The following is a 22,335-nucleotide window of genomic DNA, read 5'->3' on the forward strand; positions in this document are numbered from 1 at the left end:
ACTGTTGGAGAGATTTATAAAGAATGAAATTGTGTTTATGAATTATACAGACTGCAAGTGTTTAATAATGAAAATAGCGACGGCTCTTGTCTCCGTGAATACAGTAAGAAACAATGGTAACTTTAACCACATTTAACAGTACATTAGCAACATGCTAACGAAACATTTAGAAAGACAATTTACAAATATCAGTAAAAATATCATGATGATATGGATCATGTCAGTTATTATTGCTCCATCTGCCATTTTTCGCTGTTGTTCTTGCTTACCTAGTCTGGTGATTCAGCTGTGCAGCTCCAGACGTTAACTGGCTGCCCTTTTATAATGTTGGGAACATCATGGGCTGGCATATGCAAATATTGGGGTCATACATATTAATGATCCCGACTGTTACGTAACAGTCGGTGTTATGTTGAGATTCGCCTGTTCTTCTGAGGTCTTTTAAACAAATGAAATTTACATAAGAAGGAGGAAACAATGGAGTTTGAGACTCACTGTATGTCTTTTCCATGTACTGAACTCTTGTTATTCAACTATGCCGAGGTAAATTCAATTCTTGAATCAAGGGCACCTTTAAGGTTATGTGCATTTCCTTCAACCCTAAAACACAACATGATGCAATGTGTAATTCAAAATTTGATAAAACACCTGTGAAAATTCTTTTATATTAACACGGTACATTGGGTTGTATTTCTTTACAATTTGGATAACTGGGATGACTTCAGGATGTGGTATTATTTTGATTTTTACTGTTTTACAAAAAGCAGAGAAACAGCTGAAACCTTTTAAAAGAGGCACAGTTTTAACACCTTCTGTCAGTAGATAGTAGAAATGTTTGTTTCAGATTCATCTTTTTATTTCTGCTTTTCTTCAGTTTAGTATGTAATTAATGTTGTAATTTCAAATAAAGAGAAAATCAAATGAAATGGTGCATTTGTGTTAACTTTGGATGAAAATGTGGCTTTTAGAAAATATTTTGAAAATCTCTATGTGAGATCGTCTGTGATTGTTGTATTTCTCCACAGCAGCTGAATGAACACCTGCTGTTCTTATAATCAAGAAGCATCACATGTTAAAACAAGAAATTATTTCTGAAAGCTCTGATGCCAGTGACATAACAAACATGATGTAGTAGCAATAATCTTTATTCTCTCGAGAAAAGAATCGACTCAGGTCTTCGTTCAAATTTCAAACGTTTACTGGATGTTCATGAACAGAAACAAAATAAACTCGGTCAAAAAATTGTGTTGCTCTGTCTTTCTTTCTTAAAAGGGGTGCTAAGAATTAAAGGTGCATAAAGGCAGTCCAATGATAAAACAGCAAATCATTACAGAATAAACATGTGTTTAACAAATGTATATAAATATAAACAAATTAAAATGATATCTATTCAAGCACTTTTAACTTTAATTTAAATTTTAATTATTCAAATTATGGCTCTTAAACAAGAAATCATCAATGATTTAATCATTTTACACAGATTGCTGGTTTGAAGCAGTTAAAACAAAGAAACACATTTTCTGTATGTTGTTACACACCATTCAAGTCTGATTATTGGTGTCGAGAGATAATGTATTTTAAGCAAAGAGTAGAGCATCAAAACTACAAAGTCACGGCTTCACATGAACAATGTTTACTCTCTCTCTCTCTCTCTCTCTCTCTCTCTCTCATCTGCACACTGTAAACCAGGAAGTTTGTGGATTCAGAAGAAATGAAACCTATTTCCCTGCTACACGAGCCTCTGCTTAAGGATCCACACTCTTCTAGTTTGGTTAAAGCTGTAAAGGAGGGAATATTTGACTTGATATTCTGTCAAAGCAGGTAAGAACATCATATAATCCTCAATTAATGGTTTTACCATGTCTTCTTGCTTGCTTTTTAACATGAACATTCAAATATTGTATGTGTTTGATAATAATTATATGTTAATCTAGATGTATTATGTTTATTCTTCTGGTTACAGATAAAGAGTTTAAGATTCTTTCATATTAATAAAAAAAACTGTAAGCATTTTGTAGATTTTTGTACATGCTCTCTTTCATTAATGATTTACTTGTGTATTTATAGGCTACTCCTTCAGAAATGTCTGAGTCTGCAGTGAGTCAGTATGTGGATCAGTTCAGCTGTCCAGTCTGTTTGGATCCTCTGAAGGAGCCGGTGACGATTCCCTGTGGACACAGTTACTGTATGAGCTGTATTACTGACTGCTGGGGCCAGAAGGAGCAGGGGCCGCCGTACCGCTGTCCCCAATGCAGAGAGAGCTTCAGTCAGAGACCTCTACTGAAGAAGAACACTCTGATAGCTGAGATGATGGAGACGCTGCAGAAGACGTCCCTACAAACGGCTGCTGTGGAGTGTGATGTTTGCACTACAGAGAAGAACAGAGCTGTAAAGTCCTGTCTGCAGTGCTTGGCCTCCTTCTGTCAAACTCACCTGCAGCTTCACTATGAATCTCCTGCGTTTATGAAGCACAAACTAGTCGAAGCTTCCAGAAACATTCAGGAGAACATCTGCCTCAGTCATGGGAAACTTCTGGAGATTTACTGTCAGGATGATCATCAGTGCATTTGTTGTTTGTGTACAGATAATCATAAAGGACACAGTGTGGTGTCTGTGGATTCAGAATGGACTAGTAAAAAGGTAATTTCAACATTAATAAAAAAACCATGCATAAACTATTTTAATATTATTATTTATATGATTTAGGCTGTAATTACCGGACTGGAAAGGTGTTGTGTCTATTTTCGCCTATTGTTTTATTATTATTTGTTTTTTCATCCTCAGAAAGAGTTAAAGGAGATAAAGGTGGCGTGTCAGAAGCTGATCCAGGAGCGAGAGAGAGGTCAGCGGGAACTCAGTGAAGCTGTGAAGCTTCTTAAAGTAAGTTTATTTATGTGGGTTTTTTTTAGCTTTAAAGTTTGTTTGACACACAAAAATAGTTATTTTAAATTTAATAAAAGTAGATGTGACCAATAGCTATTAAGCTCCAAATATTGTTAAAAATGTGCTATAAAAGTGAACAGATACAGCTTAATTTGGCTGCCTGAACATTTAGAGAATGACAAAAAAAAAAAAAAAGAAGAAGAAGAAGCAAAATGGATTGTTTTGAGTCACAACAGTGATCTGCATGATCAGATCTTTGTGTCTCCAACAGAGTTCAGCTCTAGAGACCATGGAGGACATTGAGAAGGTCTTCACTGAGCTCATCTGCTCTCTTGAGAAGAAACGCTCTGAGATTAAAGAGCAGATCAGAGCTCAGGAGAAGACTGAGATAGATCGAGCAGAGGAACTTCACAAACATCTGGATCAAGAGCTGACAGAACTCAGAAAAAGACAAGCAGAGATTGAGAAACTTCTGATTTCTGATGATCAGGTCATTTTTCTGAAGGTAATGCAAGTCTTTTATTGATCATGCTTGTTATATGTTTTTTAACATATCAGTTGTGTTTCACAAATTATGTTTGAACTGTTTGTCTCATTTCAGAGCTGTCAGTCTGTGTGTGTTTTACCTTCATTTGAAGACGTTCCCAGCTTCACTCAACACACTCATCTGTCTTTTAAAGACATTTCAATCTCAGCGTTTAAGGAGGTTTTGAAGGACGCCTGTCAACAACAAACCGCCAAAATATCTCCAGAAGGTCTGAATCTTTTGATGTTATTTTGTCATTCATACTTTAAAACCAAAAATTTAACCATACACTTGTTTTGTCCCTACAGTGTCAGATGTTAATGTTACAAAGGCTCTAGAACCAAAGACCCAGAATGATTTTTTGCAGTGTAAGTTGAACTGAGGCTACTTTAAGGCAAATTATTAATTAATAAATATCAGTGGTAATGTTCTCTTACAGTGTGACCATTTTTAAATCAAAGTGTACTTTGTATAATATTTGTTTTTGTTCTTTCCTCGTCCTCAGATTTCTGTGAACTTCACCTGGATCTAAACACAGCAAACAATAAACTCAAACTGTCCGAAAACAACAGGAAAATATCAGGTTCAGATAAAGCTCAGCCGTATCCTGATCACCCGGAGCGATTTGATGTGTTTCCCTACATCTTGTGTCAAAAGGGTTTGCACGGTCGCTGTTACTGGGAGGTCGAGTACAGTGGGGACATCTGGGCCATAGCAGTTTGTTACAAAAGAATTAGACGTAAAGGAAACCGCAATGACTGTAGACTTGGCTTCAACAAAAAATCATGGAGATTGGGCTATTATCAGCATAATTTCGGTTTCATACATGCTAAAATAAAGCTCTGTATCCCTGCTGCCTCTAGAATAGGAGTGTATCTGGATCACAGAGCAGGAACTCTGTCCTTCTACAGCGTCTCTGACACAATGACTCTCCTTCACAGAGTCCAGACCACTTTCACTGAACCCTTATACCCTGCTTTTGGGGTTGGTGCAGGTTCATCTGTCAGGATCATAAAGCAGAGGAGAGTTCAGACAGACCAGAAATAAATATATTGATCAAGTTTCCAATTCAGTTGCTAAACTCCTAACAAGTGTATATATTTCAATTAAAATGTAATCGGAAGTTGGGATGAACAAAAGGTATAACATTTCTTAAACACCATCAATGAATATAAAAGATGCCTTTGAGACACTCTCAAGTTGAATATAGTAAATAAATATACAGTATACAACCAGGGCCACATTAAGACTACAGGGGGCCCCTGGGCTTTACCTCTTGAGGGGGCCCTTCATCCACCAGAACTATAACCTACATTCACTCAATCTTCTTAATCACAAAGTGCAAGTTATCAGCCTTTTATTTTGCATAAATAAATGCCATTACCAAAACATCTGAACCTATAGGTCTGTTATAAAATAAAAATATCACTGCATGAACTACATATTGGCACATAGTCTGAACTATTTGTACAGGCTACTTACAGTACTTAGAACTATTGCTTACATCAACTACATCTCAAATCAGCCTTTTGTTTTGCAGAAATAAATGCAATAAAGCTCACTCGGTTTTATTATTTCATATGAAAATATACAAAAACGTTCCTTTCTGAACGCTTTTTTATCATGCTGAAAATGTAATCAGATCATGGGGGCTAACTTACAAAGGTTTCCTTAAACTTTTTCAGACACAAAAAAGATAAGTTTTAAAAAGCTTCTGTGTGACAAGGTGTACAGCTAACAAACTAAAAAACCCAGAAATAAGTTTTTATATGCTGTCGACCCCAAAAAACTAATGTTTAAGGACACAAAAGTGGACACAGGCATTGAGACAGAGCACAACGGGTCATATTACTATAAGAACTACACTGGAGGTGAACGTAATTGGCGACAGGTGAAATAATTCTTTGACATGGTTAAAAATAATGAATGGTTTATTTTTCTTGGTATTTTTGTTTAGCATATGTTGTCGCTGATTACGACCCCCTCCAGTGTATTTCTTATAGTAGGCCTAATATGACCCGTTGCGCTCTGTCTCAATGCCTGTATCCACTTTTGTGTCCTTAAACATTCGTTTTTTGGGGTCGACAGCTTAGAAAAAACTTATTTCTGGGTTTTTCAGTTTGTTAGCTGTACACCTTGTCACACAGCAGCTTTTAGACATTGTTCTGTTTTTTGTAATAAGTCAGAAAAGACAAGGAGGCAGCCTCACGCTATACAAAGTCAATGGAGACGGATTGTTTCAGATTATACTAAATGCGCTCTGTTGTCTATTCACTTGCGCGTTGTCTCAAGGACACGCTCACAGTAGGAGGATATCATGAATATTCGCGTAAGCGCCACCCAGTGGAACAGAATATTTCACGGACTGAATTTGTAACACCAGTCTACAGCTTATATCACATGTCGGAAACCAAACAAATGACCATATTTGAATTTCCGGAGGCTTCCTTAGCACTTGATACACGATAGCTGCATCTCATTTCAAAGGCTGCATCCTCCGGAGGTCGCATTTGAAGGCTGCATCATTGAGGCTGGCTCATTTAAGAAAAATAACTGTTGGATTGCAAAGTAAGAAAGAAAATACAGCATTTTGCACCTCACGAGGAATAACCATCAATTTTATTATGGTTACTTTTCTTAAAAAAGACATCCTTAATGATGTATGCAGCCTTCATGCAACCTCCGGAGGACACAGCCTCTGAAATGCACTCTTAGCCTAGATTTTATATTTACTTAAAAATATAATTACAATATACTTAAAATATTTAAGTTTGGTTGCATTACTTATAAAATATAAGTATATTCTACTAATTTGTGGGTGTATTTGAATGTGTTAATAAATGTAAGTTAAATGCACTTAAATTATGAAGTTTTTCTCCTGACCATGCCTCCTACACACTGGTTTGCGGCAGGTAATGACGCCATTTTGTCGTGGTGTGTGTGAATTCAAGGAGCAGTTGGAACATTTGTTTTGGCTGTTCTACAGACATTTTTTCCAAACATTTACCTTTTTATAGTTTTTCACCAAAAGAGAAAATCACAATTTTTAAGTTACCATCATCAAGGTCAGGGTTTGTTTTAGTTGAGCTTTTGACCCTTGACTTTTTAATATTAGATTTTGTTTGGGCAGGTTTAACTGCATTAAAACCAACCAGACAAGCAAAGTTAAAAGATGATCAGGTGGTGTTGGTTATGTTTTCACATAATCATTATTTGATCTGAATCACTGAACTCATTTAGAGCCCAATCTCTGAGTTAGATTTACATTATTGATTACAGCAGTGATTCTACAGCAGAAGATCAACTTTTACAATACAATTTTTTTTTTAAAAGTTGTCCTTATCACAAAAAAAAAAAAAAAATACAAATTTTAGGCACACAGACATCAAGAATCAGCGTATGAATCTCGACAACGGTGACAAGCAACATATTCTGATAAACAGATCAACTCTGAACATTAGAAAACAAACTACTAAAAAGTCACAGAAAAACAGCAAAATTTAAATAGTAAGAATAAAGAAAATTAGACAATTCAGCTCATAATTTATTCATGCAGCAATGCATGATGGGAGGCATGGATGAATTTTGATTGGTGGCAAGTGAACTTGCTTAGTACATTGAACTTAAATATACTAGGTGTAATAACTACAAAGTAATTAATATTACAAAACATTTTAAAGGAACACTCCACTTTTTTTGAAAATAGGCTCATTTTCCAACTCCCCTAGAGTTAAACAGTTGAGTTTTACCGTTTTCGAATCCATTCAGCCGATCTCCGGGTCTGGCGGTACCACGTTTAGCATAGCTTAGCATAGTTCATTGAATCTGATTAGACCGTTAGCATCGCGCTTAAAAGTGACCAAAGAGTTTAGATATTTTTCCTATTTAAAACTTGACTCTTCTGTAGTTAAATCGTGCACTAAGACCGACGGAAAATAAAAAGTTGTGATTTTCTAGGCTGATATGGCTAGGAACTATACTCTCATTCTGGCATAATAATCAAGGAACTTTGCTGCCGTTCCATGGCTGCAGCAGTGCAATGATATTACGCAGCGCCCGTGAGCCCCTGCTTGCACAGGGAACGTGCCTTGTAACCATGGAGACGTTTGTGAGAGACGCTGCGTAATATCATTGCGCCTGCTGCAGCCATGATACGGCAGCAAAGTTCCTTGATTATTACGCCGGAATGAGAGTATAGTTCCTAGCCATATCAGCCTAGAAAATCGCAACTTTTCATTTTCCGTCGGTCTTAGTACACGATTTAACTACAGAAGAGTCAAGTTTTAAATAGGAAAAATATCGAAACTCTTTGGTGATTTTTAAGCGCGATGCTAATGGTCTAATCCGATTCAATGAACTATGCTAAGCTATGCTAAAAGTGGTACCGCCAGAAACGGAGATCGGCTGAATGGATTCGAAAACGGTAAAACTCAACTGTTTAACTCTAGGGGAGTTGGAAAATGAGCCTATTTTCAAAAAAAGTGGAGTGTTCCTTTAAGTTAAATGAACTCGAATTATTAAGTTAACATTACTTAATTTTTTTAGGGCAACCAATTTCCTCAAATTTTTTAAGTAAATTCAACTTATCCGGGCTAACAGTGTGAGACACAGCTAGTGATACAAACAGTAACAATGGCGTCGGTTTTACCGTATCAATTCCAGCGCGAGTCCTCCTTTTTTGGAAGTGCATGCAAAGTGGATTTGCTTTTGCTTCGTAAAAATAAAATAAAATAAAACAAAAATATTCTCAACATGTCAACAACACAAACTCTTAAAACTCTTCCAGTCTCAGCTACAACAGTGTTTGAAGGCGGGTCAAAATATATGTTGTGAGCAACCAATGAAAACCATCGGCTGCCATTGTGCAAATTTTTACATTGTTATGTAGGTTTGTAACAGGAAGTGAGACTGGAATTTCTGACGGCTCGTTTCAGCAGTTCAGAATCAATTCATTCTTTAAGGAGAAAATTACTTTATTTATCCTGCACTTTGATCTTAAAAAAATGTGACAAAAACACACGCAAGTTCGACCCAAATGTTTAATTTCATGATTGTTACCATCTATTTGCATTAGTTTATATCCATCTGGTCGCTTTTATCGAATTGTTATGCAACAGACATAAATATATAAACAAATCAGAAATGCATTCGATTTCAGTTCCCTTTTATCATCACTGTAATACAATACAAATATTATTTAAATAATAATCAGTGTTCCAAAATGGAAGCAAATAAAGTATACATAAATACAATATGTGTCTAATGTCAATGCTATGGCCTTTGTGTAGATATTTAAAGATGGTCATCTTTAAGCATGACTGTTTGGAAATGGTATACGTATACATATGAAATGGTAACACTTTATAATAAGAGTCCATCTGTAACATCTGAAAGGTTAATAATATTGATTGTTATTGATAATAAGTATTGTTTATTGTTAATTTCAACATTTTAAGTACAGTAGGCTACCACATTGAACTTTTCAGAAACTATGCAAAGCAATGATTTGTATTTTTATAGGACTTCAGTTTTATATATAATTTAGAGAACTGTATAGTAATTCAGATGTATATCTTTGACTGAGATTTTGTCATTTGGTTGTCATTATTCAATTATTTAATTTAGCTTTTTACATGAAATCATCAAAAATGATAACTGTGATGAGTCGTGGGCAATATCCTTTCATGATTTTAATTATTTGTTTATGAATTCACCCCTAAGTCTAGAACTAAAAAAATGTAAATGTGTAAATAAAAGTGTAATAATCTAATTACAGTTCAGTAATGTTCAGCAGTTGATCATACGGGGGAAACAAACATTTTATTTCTCTTTCTCCCATTATCTCTCTCTTTTGGGACACAGAACACACGCCCATTTTGTTTACGGGCTGAGAATCAGGAAGCATTTGAATTCAAGAGAAATGAAACTTATTTCTCCACTATAGTGACTCAACCTCTGTAATAGATCCACACCGCTGTAAAGCAAATTGTATTTGAGCTGTATTTCTGTTAAGGTAAGGACTTCATAAGATCCAAAGATCATGACTTTATAATCTTGTCTGCTTTTTTAAAAAAAAAAAAATGCGTGCGTGTATTTGTATGAATGTAACTTGTAACAAGCCTGGTGAAAGAAAATTTAGCTTTGTACTTCATTGCTAAACGATTATTTTTGGAATTTGTTGTCTAATAAAAACATAACTACTACAGAATTGAAATACTCGATTACACTTACCTCAAAATAAAAAATTTTACTCTTACGATTTCGATGATTCTTTACAACACAAACCTATTTCTGTGAAGTTGTTTTTATATTCGCACATTCGGACATCCGTATTCAATAGCCTTGTTAATCACACTACATTGGACATTCAGTGGACATTCACAAGTAAATATGCCATTAAAACAATACTTGCCTATTTTGATCAACTGTGAAAAATGTTGTAAGTTGTCAATCGTTGGATGTCAATATCATGTCACTGCTTAAAATTCGCAAACATTAATTTATTGCACATTTATTGGAAAGTCTGAATTTATCAGAAGTCCGAATGTGCGAATATATTTCTGTGGTGTTCATGGCTAAAAAGACTATTCTGAATAAATACAAATTAAAATCTATTGACAGTGTTGTGAAGGAGTAAGATTGTGTTGCTAGTTTGGAGTTATGATCACTGTGGGGCATTTGTTAGAATACACGAGTCTTTATTCTCCATAAACATTGTCATTATTCCAACTTGCTTCTTTAAGCAAGCAGTAGCACTTTAAGCATTTTTGCAACAGAATGAATCAATACTGAACATAGGCTACTTCAGCTGGACAATTAGCCTACACTATTTTCTTCTAGAGCTACTGTACAGCCAAAATTATGTTCCCTTTATCACTGTAAAGCTGCTTTGACATAATCTGCATTGTAAAAAAAAATGCTATAAAGGTGACTTGACTTTACCTTAAGGCCAGAACACACCAAGCCGACGCCGACGAACTAGTGGCGACGAAAGCAGACTGCGGGGTTGGCTCACGTCGGCAGCGTCTGTGTCCAAAGTTGCCCTGACACACCAAACCGACGCTAAACAGCCCACGGCCAAGTAGCACGTCAGTTCTGCGCCTGCGTGAGATGAAATGCCTTTCCGAACAGCAGACGGCAGTAGCTGAACAGCCAATCAGAATGATCATATGGCCCGACGGCCCGACGAGCTCCAACGCCGATTCAACATTTCGAATCGGCCGAAAAAAAGCCGACGAGGACCAACTTCAGCCGACGGTGCAGAAACACACTGAGAAAACTTAGTTGGCCGACGAAGAAAAACTGCCCGACGGCCGACCGTCGGCTTGGTGTGTTCCTGCCTTTACAGGACCTGGATAGAGATTAATTTTCTGCACGCACAAATCCACCAAAGCAATATTAAATGTTTAGCTTTAAAAAAAAAAAATTCTGTCATTAATTCCTCACCCTCATATTGTTCCACACCCGTAAAAGACCTTTGTTCATCTTCAGAACACAAATTAAGAATTTTTTGATGAAATTCGAGAGGTTCATGACTCGTTAATAGACAGCAATATAATCAACACTTTCAAGGTCCATTAAGGTACTAAAGACATCTTTAAAACAGTTCATGTGACTGCAGTGGTTCAAACTTAATGTCATGAAGCAACGATAATACTTTTGTGAGCAAAAACAAAACAAAAATAACAACTTTATTCAACAATCTCTTCTCTTCCCTGTCATTATCCTTATTAGAGTTGTGACGTTCGCGAACGAACCGATTCTTTTGAACGGCTCATAAACATGAACGATGGGAGCCGAGTCGCGGCTGGAGGGGAGCCGTTCTTTCTGTCGTTCTTTTTTCCTATGCGTGTTTCACACAGATGCACACAAATGAGCTCCTCCGCGAGACAGAACAGTTATAGGGGGAGGGGCGCACCCAGCGCAGGCCAACCCTTTATAGCGTGATGATATTAGTTATTAGTTGTGCACGCATCCTTCACGTGAGTACTCCAGTGGAAAAAAACCCTGCGTTCCTCTGTCATTGGGTAGGAGCGGAGCCATGACGTGTGCACGCTGCCGTCACATGCTTACTCCAGTTAAAAAAAAAATGTTCTTTTGTGATACTGTTCTTGTATTGAAATTTTTCACTAAAAGCTGTTTTGCACAGACATTCATTGCAGCCCACTTTGTTATTGTTCATTGACTTGAAGGGGCTGATGTCCTATTTGCAAAGTTTACAGTAGTAATAGTATGTAGACATTTCCATTTTATTTATTCTAATTTTATCTACTTTAAATATTTTTTGTTTTCTATCAAAATGTTCTTGTGTGATAACAATGTTCTTGTGTGGAAGTGTTTGTAGTAAAAGCTGTTTTGCAAAGAAATTCATTGCAGCCGGCTTTGTTTTTGATGTTTATTTGTGAGTATTGTATGAATAACATAAGTCAACGTAGCTTTACACACACACACACACACACACACACTTTGTACTAAAGGTAAATCCAAAATAGTGATGTCACTGTCTAAGCAGAGGGATTTGTGCAACCCTATGGAATATAGTCCACACATGACAAATGAGGTAATAATCAATATTTCAGAATAATTCAAACTCAGATATTGGTGTGTGATATCCGAGTTTTATTTATTTGACTACAAATCTCACCTCATCATTCCTCCCAGTGATTATTTCCAGGATAAACTGAGATGCCCCCAAGCTGGCTTCTTAAAACTGACTAAATATTTAAAAAGAGCCAAAAGAGCCGTTCTTTTGAACGGCTCTTTGAAAGGAACGGATCGCGAAGATCCGGATCCCCTCAAAGAGCCATAAATCCCATCACTAATCCTTATGCAGGTGATGCAGTAAGCACAGTAAAGGCTTCCGTGTTTACGTCCAATTGCCGGCTCTGTATTGGCCAAAGCTGATCACGTGACCAGCATGCGCATGCGTGTGATGCTGTTGCAAGAGCCGGCCAATAGTGAGTCTGCGTTCTGACATAGAACCTGGAAGCGCTGGACATAAACAACGTATGAGTGACACAGAAGAGAAGACATTGTTGAATAAAGTTGTTATTTTTGTATTGTTTTTGCGCACAAAAAGTATTCTCGTCGCTTCATAAAATTGAGGTTGAACCACTGCATTAATGTCGACGGTTTTAATGTCTTTAGTACCTTTCTGGACCTTGAAAGTGTTGATTATATTGCTGTCTATTGACGAGTCATATACCTCTCAGATTTCATCAAAAATATGTCAGTTTGTGTTTTGAAGATGAACGAAGGTCTTACGTGTGTGGAACGACATGAGGGTGAGTAATAAATGACAGAATTTTAATTTTTGGGTGAACTAAGCCTTAATCATTTTTGTAAACAAAAGTCCTGGTTTCCTAATGCCTGTCGTTTTACTATAAACTAAATGACTTCCGCATATTAACGTGTCAGTACTTCAGTCAGTCAAATAATAATACAGTCTTTATAGTGCCCTCTTTTCAACAGACAGCATATATTTCAGCAGCATTTGCAGCCTGCAGTTGATCAGCAGAGAACAATTTTTGAAGCGTGATTAACTATTTTTTTGTTGTTGTTGTTGTTAGGTACTTGGACTTAGACACTTGCATTTGTCAGATAGCGTTGCTTTTCTTGGCAAAACAGCCCTTATTACAGACAGAGACTGAGAATCTGTTCATCTTTGAACACTACAAAGAAATGTCCGAGTCTGCAGTGAGTCAGTATGAGGATCAGTTCAGCTGTCCAGTCTGTTTGGATCCTCTGAAGGAGCCGGTGACGATTCCCTGTGGACACAGTTACTGTATGAGCTGTATTACTGACTGCTGGGGCCAGAAGGAGCAGGGGCCGCCGTACCGCTGTCCCCAATGCAGAGAGAGCTTCAGTCAGAGACCTCTACTGAAGAAGAACACTCTGATAGCTGAGATGATGGAGACGCTGCAGAAGACGTCCCTACAAACGGCTGCTGTGGAGTGTGATGTTTGCACTACAGAGAAGAACAGAGCTGTAAAGTCCTGTCTGCAGTGCTTGGCCTCCTTCTGTCAAACTCACCTGCAGCTTCACTATGAATCTCCTGCGTTTATGAAGCACAAACTAGTTGAAGCTTCCAGAAACATTCAGGAGAACATCTGCCTCAGTCATGGGAGACTTCTGGAGATTTACTGCCGGGATGATCGTCAATGCATTTGTTGTTTGTGTGTGACTGACAATCATAAAAAACACAATGTGGTGTCTGTGGATTCAGAATGGACTAGTAAAAAGGTAATCAATGCTTATCATTTCAGGTAGTTGTCATTTTTTATTGAGTTGATAATAGTAATCAAAGTTATTTATCTATTTAATTTAAAATACTAAGATACTAACCTACTTCCTCCTTTCATGTTAACATCCTTAGAAAGAGTTAAAGGAGATAAAGTTGGCGTGTCAGAAGCTGATCCAGGAGCGAGAGAGAGGTCAGCGGGAACTCAGAGAAGCTGTGAAGTCTTTTAAAGTGAGTATCAGAAGATGTCAGTGTCGTTTGTCACATGAACCTTCTGTTTTGTATCATTTTGGTTTGTTTTCATTCTGTCTGCTTGGTTCCCGTTTGACTGTGTTATTATTAGTCTCCATTGTTACTCATTACCCACTTGTTTTTACTATGGTTACTCTTTAGTTTGAAAAGATTTATGATAATGGAGTAATTTCATTGAAATTTGTCACATAAATACAGGCTGTTGTTCCTGTCTGCATGATCAGATCTTTGTGTCTCTGACAGAGTTCAGCTCTAGAGACCATGGAGGACATTGAGAAGGTCTTCACTGAGCTCATCTGCTCTCTTGAGAAGAAACGCTCTGAGATTAAAGAGCAGATCAGAGCTCAGGAGAAGACTGAGATAGATCGAGCAGAGGAACTTCACAAACATCTGGATCAAGAGCTGACAGAACTCAGAAAAAGACAAGCAGAGATTGAGAAACTTCTGATTACTGATGATCAGATCCAGTGTCTGAAGGTAATGATGCAAAAATGTTGAGAACTATCCATAAAATGAAACACTATTGTGCTGTGCTTTTTTTATGTTCTGGAAAAGATCTGATGTGTTTCACGAACTGTCTGAATTATTATTCTCATTTCAGAGCTTTCACTCTGTGTGTGTTTTACCCACATTTGAAGACGTTCCCAGCTTCACTCAACACACTCATCTGTATTTTAAAGACATTTCAATCTCAGCATTTAAGGAGGTTTTAGAGGACGTCTATCAACAGGAAACAGCTAAAATGTCTCAAAAAGGTTTCTTTTAAAAAAAAATCTTTTTTCTTTTTTTTTTAAAGATTTGTTTATAACATTTTAGAATTCATGTAAAAATGAAGCATTCGATTGTGTTTCTTACCCCTTCTTTGGTGTCAAATGTCCATGTCCCAGAGTCTCCAGAACCTAAAAATCGAAATGAATATTTGTTAATAATAGTTATTAACTGTTTCTATTATGTTAAAAAATATTAAATAATTTAACTACTTATTGTTATCATTAACTATTAATATGTGACATTTGTGAGAGGAAAGTGTGGATGACAGAACTTTATTTGTATATTTACAGGGCTCGACAATAAGGACTGCCCGATGGCTCAGGGCCAGTGTGAACATTGTTCAGGACAGCTGACGGAACTGTCACTTGCCCAATCGAACGAGCGCTGTAGGGTGTGTGATATATATCATCTATGATATTGTAATTGTTGATTTAATGATCTGACAATATAGAGTAGAGGAGATTAGGATTGGAGAGTGCGTTTTGGAGGCGGAGCAATGAAGAGAGGGGTGGGTTTGTTTGGGTTGATTTCAAATATCAACAATGTCCAACAGCGTTTAAATATCACTTACCCCACATTTAAACCTAAATGAAAAACCTGAAAAGCACCATTTGTTTCATTTATATGTTTGTTCTGTTGTATTTATTTGTGTTATTACTTGTAAATTGATTATTTGTTCCTATTTTATTACTTACTGTTTATTTGTCTAACAGTATTTAAAATTTAAATGAGTTAATCTAATACTAGCTTTTGGTGCCATAACCATATTACATGAATAAAAACATAGAAACCAATAACTAGGCTTATTTTAGAGGCCTGTTTTATTTTATTTTACTTTATTAATTTTTTGTTGTGGGGCCAGTGTAAATTTTGTCAGGGCAAGTAAAAATTTGAACTACTGGCACATTGGGCCAGTAGAAAAAATCCTTAGCATTGAGCCCTGATATATATTTGTCCCTCTAACTTTATTGGATTTCTGTCAACTGCAACTAGATTCATACACTGCACAACAAAACTTCATCCTGTCAGAAGAGAACAGAAAAGTATCACATTCAGATGAAGTCCAGCGATATCCTGATACATTGGGAACAGGACTGTTAAATAAAGTGCTACCGATCTTCTTAGTATATTATTTAGAGCTTTTTCTGAACTGTGCTGTGGTTCTGTCCCTCTTTAGATAGCTGAGGTTGCCCTGGCAAACTTGAAGAGCAAATATGAGAATGAAAAGGCCATGGTCACCAAAACCATGATGAAGTTGAGGAACGATATGAAGGCTCTTAAAGAAGATGCTGCCACCTTCTCCTCTCTCAGGGCTGCGTTCGCCACCAGGTAGTACAAGAACACAACTGAAAAAAAAAATGTTTCCAGCTTTATTGTCTGGCTTGCCCTAACCAAGTATTTCCACCCTTAAAGAAGATGCTGCCTGCTACTGTCCAGAAAACGGTTACTTAATTCAGGAACTAAATCTGTTTAATTACATTTCTCTTGCTCTATCCCTCTTTCACTTTTTTTTTCTTTAGGATTGATGAGTATGAAACACAATTGAACAACATGGCGAGTCAGCTGGCTGCAGCAGAAGATGAGAAGAAGACTCTGAACTCCCTCCTGCGTTTGGCCATCCAGGAGAAACTGGCTCTCACTCAGCAACTGGAGGATCTGGAGTTTGACCACAAGCAATCCCGAAGAGGATCCGGTGCTGGGCCAGGTGGCTGTGGTAAAGGGTCCTCTGCCACGCCCAGATGAAGCCTATCATTTTCAGCCCCCATGTAAGTCCTTGACTTCCCAGTAGGAACCGACCAAAACCACACAGCCTCATTGGAAGTCCTGCGGTTTTCTGCAGTGAGAAGTATAAAATTCTGTGTGACGCTGGATCCGATTAACATCTGTGTGTAACTGTCACTCATCGGCATTCCTCATACTAACTAACATTCCTTTTACTGTATGTGTTCTTGGGACAAAACAAGACTAGCATGAATCTGCTAAAAGTTCTGATGGCTTCATTAATACTTGTCTAAAATTTGGGCTACCTACTAGTTTTATCACAATCACTACAAGGTATGCCAGTACCCTGAAAAACAATTATCATTGTTCTTGGAGTTTTTCCAAGAAATTCAGAATAGGTTAACTCAAATATTTGGGTAATTAATTGAGGCTTTTTTTGCAACTTTAGTATTGACGAGTGCTGGAATTATTAACATTCATAATACCTACTATATACTACCTATAAGCAGTCTGTAGTGCATGTAATTGTCTGTTATGCATTGATTACCTGGATGACCTACCACATATATGACCAGAGCAAACTGTAATGTATTAATGCAATGCATTAGTTCATTTCCAGTGTCTTTGCACAAACAGATTAAGACCCGGTTTCACAGACAAGGTTTAGCCTAAACCAGGCCTTAGTTCAATTAGGATACTTAAATATCTTTTATAAACGTTCACTAGAAAAAAACATTACTGGTGTGCATCTTGATACAAAACAATGGCACTGACATATTTTTATATATGTCAGTGTAAGTTGCTTTTAGGTAAAACAGATCAATCACGCATTTTAGTCTAGGACTAGTTTAAGCCTTGTCTGTGAAACTGGGGGATATTGTGTTAGAACTAAACTACAGAAATATAGATATCTATGAACAAGGTTGGAGGAAACGATTGTCTAACCATGTTTAAATACGGCCTTTTCTGTCTGAACGTTTGACCCCAATGTTTGTACTCGAACACACCCAGCACTGAGAATATTGAATGTCATTGAGTTAAACCCAGTTTCACAAAGCTAGTCTTCTTCCCACTGACACAGAGATGAACAATCTGTGTAATCCCAACAGAGACGCACCTTACTGAGCCTGCTGGGAGCTTTGCAATTCAGGTTGCAACCCTAAAGGACATAATTGATGCTGCAGATTTTTTTGCTAAAAATATAAAACAAAAACGAAAGGTCTTTTGTTAAAGATGATGTCTAGATTTGTGTAAAGAATTCTTTGTTTCAACTGTGACTTTGTTATAATGTTGTTTCATGTCTGTTGATTTTGTTCATACTATTTAAACTGCTGAAAAAAATGCCGGTTAACTTTATTTTTTTTCTTGACAATTTGTGACTTTTCCTCATTTAATGTCATGAACATGCATGCAAAGTCACGCTGATGTGTCATGAAATGTGCATACAGAAATTGTATATGATCTTGTTGATCATGGGTCAATTTGATCCATATAGGCAGCTGTTCAAAAGCAACAGTACAGACCCCAAATAAAAAACACTTCAACTCCAGTCCTGAAGTGCCAGTGTCTTGCTGAGTTTAACAACTTTTTATTTTCAAAGTTTGTGAAAATAAAATGTTGTTTTACCTGTTAGCTGTTTTTGAGCATAGACTTGAAAATTACTTTTCAAATTTTTAATCTCTCCTCCAGACCATAACCCTCTCAGTCTATCGGATATTGATGATATCTTCCATCTACATCACTCTTACATGAAGAAGTCGTCTTACCATGTAGGCAGGCAACCCCTCGATAAGTCTGGGAGGTGGCGGAGCAGAGGCCCAGGGCTGAAGGGGGGAGTGAATAACAGGCTTGATCTTAGAAACATGAATCTCTGGATGAATCTTCTTGAACTGAGGGGGTAATTTGAGTCGAACCATCACCAGGTTAAGCACCTTTGGTTATGACATATGGTCCAGTAAATCTGGGTCCCAGTTTACGTGCTGTTTTAGGAAATACTCTGCCTGAAGAATCTGTGATCTGTGTGAGATTGTCTGTGATTGTTGTTTTTCTCCACAGCAGCTGAATGAAAACCTGCTGTTCTTACAATCAAGAAGCATCACATGTTAAAACAAGAAATGATTTCTGAAAGGTTTGTTGCCAAAGAACAAACTTTATCAAACATGAAGTCATCAATGATTTAATCATTTTACACACAGATTGAAGTGTGTTAGAAGCTGTTAAAACAGAAACACAATTTTTGTATGTTTTTACAAACCATTCATCTAGTCTGATTATTGTCGTCAAGAGATACAGATCCTGCTTTTAAGCAAAGTACAGAGTAGAGCATCAAAACTGCAAATTAACGGCTTCACATGAACAATATGTTTATTCTCTCTCTCTCTCTCTCTCTCTCTCTCTCTCATCTGCAAACTGAAAACCAGGAAGTTTGTGGATTCAAGAGAAATGAAACCTATTTCCCTGCTACACGAGCCTCTGCTTAAGGATCCACACTCTTCTAGTTTGGTTAAAGCTAAAGGAGGGAATATTTGACTTGTTATTCTGTCAAAGCAGGTAAGAACATCATATAATCCTTAACTAAAGGTTTAATGTCTTTATGCTTGCATTGAGTGTATGTGTTTGATAATAATTACATGTTAATCTAGATGTATTATGTTTATTCTTCTGGTTCCAGATGAATAGTTTAGGATTCTTTCATATTAATACACAAAACTATAAGCATTTTGTAGATTTTTATACATGCTCTCTTTCATTAATGATTTACATGTGTATTTATAGGCTACTCCTTCAGAAATGTCTGAATCTGCGTTGAATCAGTATGAGGATCAGTTCAGCTGTCCAGTCTGTTTGGATCCTCTGAAGGATCCGGTGACGATTCCCTGTGGACACAGTTACTGTATGAGCTGTATTACTGACTGCTGGGGCCAGAAGGAGCAGGGGCCGCCGTACCGCTGTCCCCAATGCAGAGAGAGCTTCAGTCAGAGACCTCTACTGAAGAAGAACACTCTGATAGCTGAGATGATGGAGACGCTGCAGAAGACGTCCCTACAAACGGCTGCTGTGGAGTGTGATGTTTGCACTACAGAGAAGAACAGAGCTGTAAAGTCCTGTCTGCAGTGCTTGGCCTCCTTCTGTCAAACTCACCTGCAGCTTCACTATGAATCTCCTGCGTTTATGAAGCACAAACTAGTCCAAGCTTCCAGAAACATTCAGGAGAACATCTGCCTCAGTCATGGGAAACCTCTGGAGATTTACTGCCAGGATGATAATCAATGCATTTGTTGTTTGTGTATGATTGACAATCATAATGGACACCGTTTGGTGTCTGTGGATTCAGAATGGGCTAGTAAAAAGGTAATCAATGCTTATAAATTCAGGTAGTTGTCATTTATAATATTTATAGTTGATAATATTAGTTAATGTTATTTATTTAATTTACCAATTTAAATTACTGAGATATTAACCTACTTCCTCCTTTTATGTTAACATTCCTCAGAAAGAGTTGAAGGAGGTAAAGTTGGCGTGTCAGAAGCTGATCCAGGAGCGAGAGAGAGGTCAGCGGGAACTCAGAGAAGCTGTGAAGTCTTTTAAAGTGAGTATCAGAAGATGTCAGTAATGTTTACAGTGCTTCCAAAAAGTGACGTATTATTACAGAATCCAATGAAGATTCTTAAGTGACATTTGCAGGGGAAAAACAAAACCAAAAACACACTCATACACACACAAAAAAGGTGCAAATGTGAAAGTTTTCCATTTCCGGTTTGTCATTTTTGCACATGCAAAAGTTTTTTTTTTTTTTTTCCCATACATTATCTTTCCCTTCTTTGTAGATAATGTATGTTTGCAAATAATTGGAAAACCAATCCGCTATAAACAAGCAACATTTTTATTTTACCAGTTCATTTGACTGATAGTAGAATATTAAAGTTCACTGTTTTGATTTCAAGACAAGATTTATGATAATGGAGTATCATGGAGGCTGATGTTCCTGTCTGCATGATCAGATCTTTGTGTCTCTGACAGAGTTCAGCTCTAGAGACCATGGAGGACATTGAGAAGGTCTTCACTGAGCTCATCTGCTCTCTTGAGAAGAAACGCTCTGAGATTAAAGAGCAGATCAGAGCTCAGGAGAAGACTGAGATAGATCGAGCAGAGGAACTTCACAAACATCTGGATCAAGAGCTGACAGAACTCAGAAAAAGACAAGCAGAGATTGAGAAATTTCTGAATACTGATGATCAGATCCAGTGTCTGAAGGTAATGATGCAAAAATGTTGAGAACCTTCCATGATTGTTTCTCTGTTTTGTTTTTTGGAAAAGATCTCCCAAATTAAGTTTGAACTATTGTCTCATTTCAGAGGTGTCAGTCTGTGTGTGTTTTACCTTCATTTGAAGACGTTCCCAGCTTCACTCAACACACTCATCTGTCTTTTAAAGACATTTCAATCTCAGCGTTTAAGGAGGTTTTGGAGGACGTTTATCAACAGCAAACAGCTAAAATGTCTCGAGAAGGTCTGAATATTTTGATATGTTCTATTAATTTGTCATTACTGTCATTAAACCAACATATTAATCATGTATTTTCTCTTCAGTCTCAAATGTGTCTGTTATAAAGCCTCCAGAACCAATGACCCAAAATTATTTTTTGCAGTGTAAGTTCAACTGTGGTTTCTTCAAGGCAAATCATTAATTGATAAGTATCATTTGTAACAATGTGATTTTGAAACCAATGTTTACTTTGTTCAGTATTTGTTTTTTTTTTTGTTCTTTCCTCCTCCTCAGATTTCTGTGAACTTCACCTGGATCTAAACACAGCACACAAAAACCTTGAACTGTCAGAAGAGAACAGGAAAATATCAGGTTCAGATAAAGCTCAGCCGTATCCTGATCACCCGGAGAGATTTGATGAGTTTCCCTACATCTTGTGTCGAGAGGGTTTGTACGGTCGCTGTTACTGGGAGGTCGAGTGCAGTGGCAAAAATTGGGCTGTAGCAGTTTGTTACAAAGGAATTGGACGTAAAGGAAACAGTGAAGACTGTGGACTTGGCTCCAACAAAAAATCATGGAGATTGGGCTATTATCAGCATAATTTCGGTTTCATACATGCTAAAATAAAGCTCTGTATCCCTGCTGCCTCTAGAATAGGAGTGTATCTGGATCACAGAGCAGGAACTCTGTCCTTCTACAGCGTCTCTGACACAATGACTCTCCTTCACAGAGTCCAGACCACTTTCACTGAACCCTTATACCCTGCTTTTCTAAATGGACAAGGTTCATCTGTCAGGATCATAGAGCAGAAAAAAAGATCAATTATAAAACCAGAATGTATTCCATAAATTACCTGAACTATTCACAAATGGAAAAGGTCAGCATATGGTGTATATATAGAGTAGGACTTCAGGGGAAATTTCCACCACTTTTTCCACACTAAAATGATTATAATCTCTTTAATCATGATTTAATAATCTGAAAATTATAAAATTTTTGTCAGATAACTGATTTGTAATTTTGTTTTATGTTTAATATTAAATACATAAATTGTATAAAACAATTTGAAAGAATGTTGTTTTTATCTTGAAGTGAAATATATTGTGAGACTCTTGAGGTCAGAAGTCTCCATAGGAATTCATGCAGAAAACCCCCAGTAGGCATGATGTTGCTTTTAATATTTAACTTTAGAATTATAATTCATGGAATGATTATTTAATAATGTTGCTTTTAATATTTAATTATATATATATATATATATATATATATATATATATATATATATATATACACATATACATATATATATATATATATATATATATATATATATATATATATATATATATATATATATATATATATATATATATTAATAATTAATATTTAATTTTAGAATTATTATAATTCATGGAATGATTATTTAATAATTCTATGAATTAGATGCACATTCGGA

The 22,335-nt window shown here is 36.7% G+C and overlaps 2 protein-coding genes across 2 annotated transcripts; both read left to right on the forward strand.

Moving 5' to 3' along the window:
• The first annotated feature begins 1,685 nt into the window (after positions 1-1,685).
• Positions 1,686-5,092, forward strand: LOC137004982 (E3 ubiquitin/ISG15 ligase TRIM25-like). Its single transcript, XM_067365718.1, has 7 exons — positions 1,686-1,821; positions 2,068-2,640; positions 2,785-2,880; positions 3,155-3,388; positions 3,485-3,638; positions 3,718-3,777; positions 3,915-5,092. Exons 2-7 carry the CDS (start codon positions 2,083-2,085, stop codon positions 4,454-4,456), a joined length of 1,644 nt encoding a protein of 547 aa, XP_067221819.1. The 5' UTR covers positions 1,686-1,821; positions 2,068-2,082; the 3' UTR covers positions 4,457-5,092.
• Positions 5,093-9,302: 4,210 nt separating this feature from the next.
• On the forward strand, positions 9,303-22,007 carry LOC137005227 (uncharacterized). Its single transcript, XM_067366044.1, has 14 exons — positions 9,303-9,422; positions 12,979-13,651; positions 13,785-13,880; positions 14,145-14,378; positions 14,503-14,656; positions 14,963-15,063; positions 15,850-16,001; positions 16,193-16,412; positions 19,170-19,745; positions 19,888-19,983; positions 20,415-20,648; positions 20,750-20,903; positions 20,984-21,043; positions 21,174-22,007. The coding sequence occupies exons 2-14, from the start codon at positions 13,091-13,093 to the stop codon at positions 21,725-21,727; spliced, it is 3,192 nt and encodes a 1,063-aa protein (XP_067222145.1). The 5' UTR covers positions 9,303-9,422; positions 12,979-13,090; the 3' UTR covers positions 21,728-22,007.
• Positions 22,008-22,335: the final 328 nt, after the last annotated feature.

Source organism: Chanodichthys erythropterus, chromosome 17 (genome assembly GCF_024489055.1).
Source record: "Chanodichthys erythropterus isolate Z2021 chromosome 17, ASM2448905v1, whole genome shotgun sequence".
NCBI classification, from domain to species: Eukaryota; Metazoa; Chordata; class Actinopteri; order Cypriniformes; family Xenocyprididae; genus Chanodichthys; species Chanodichthys erythropterus.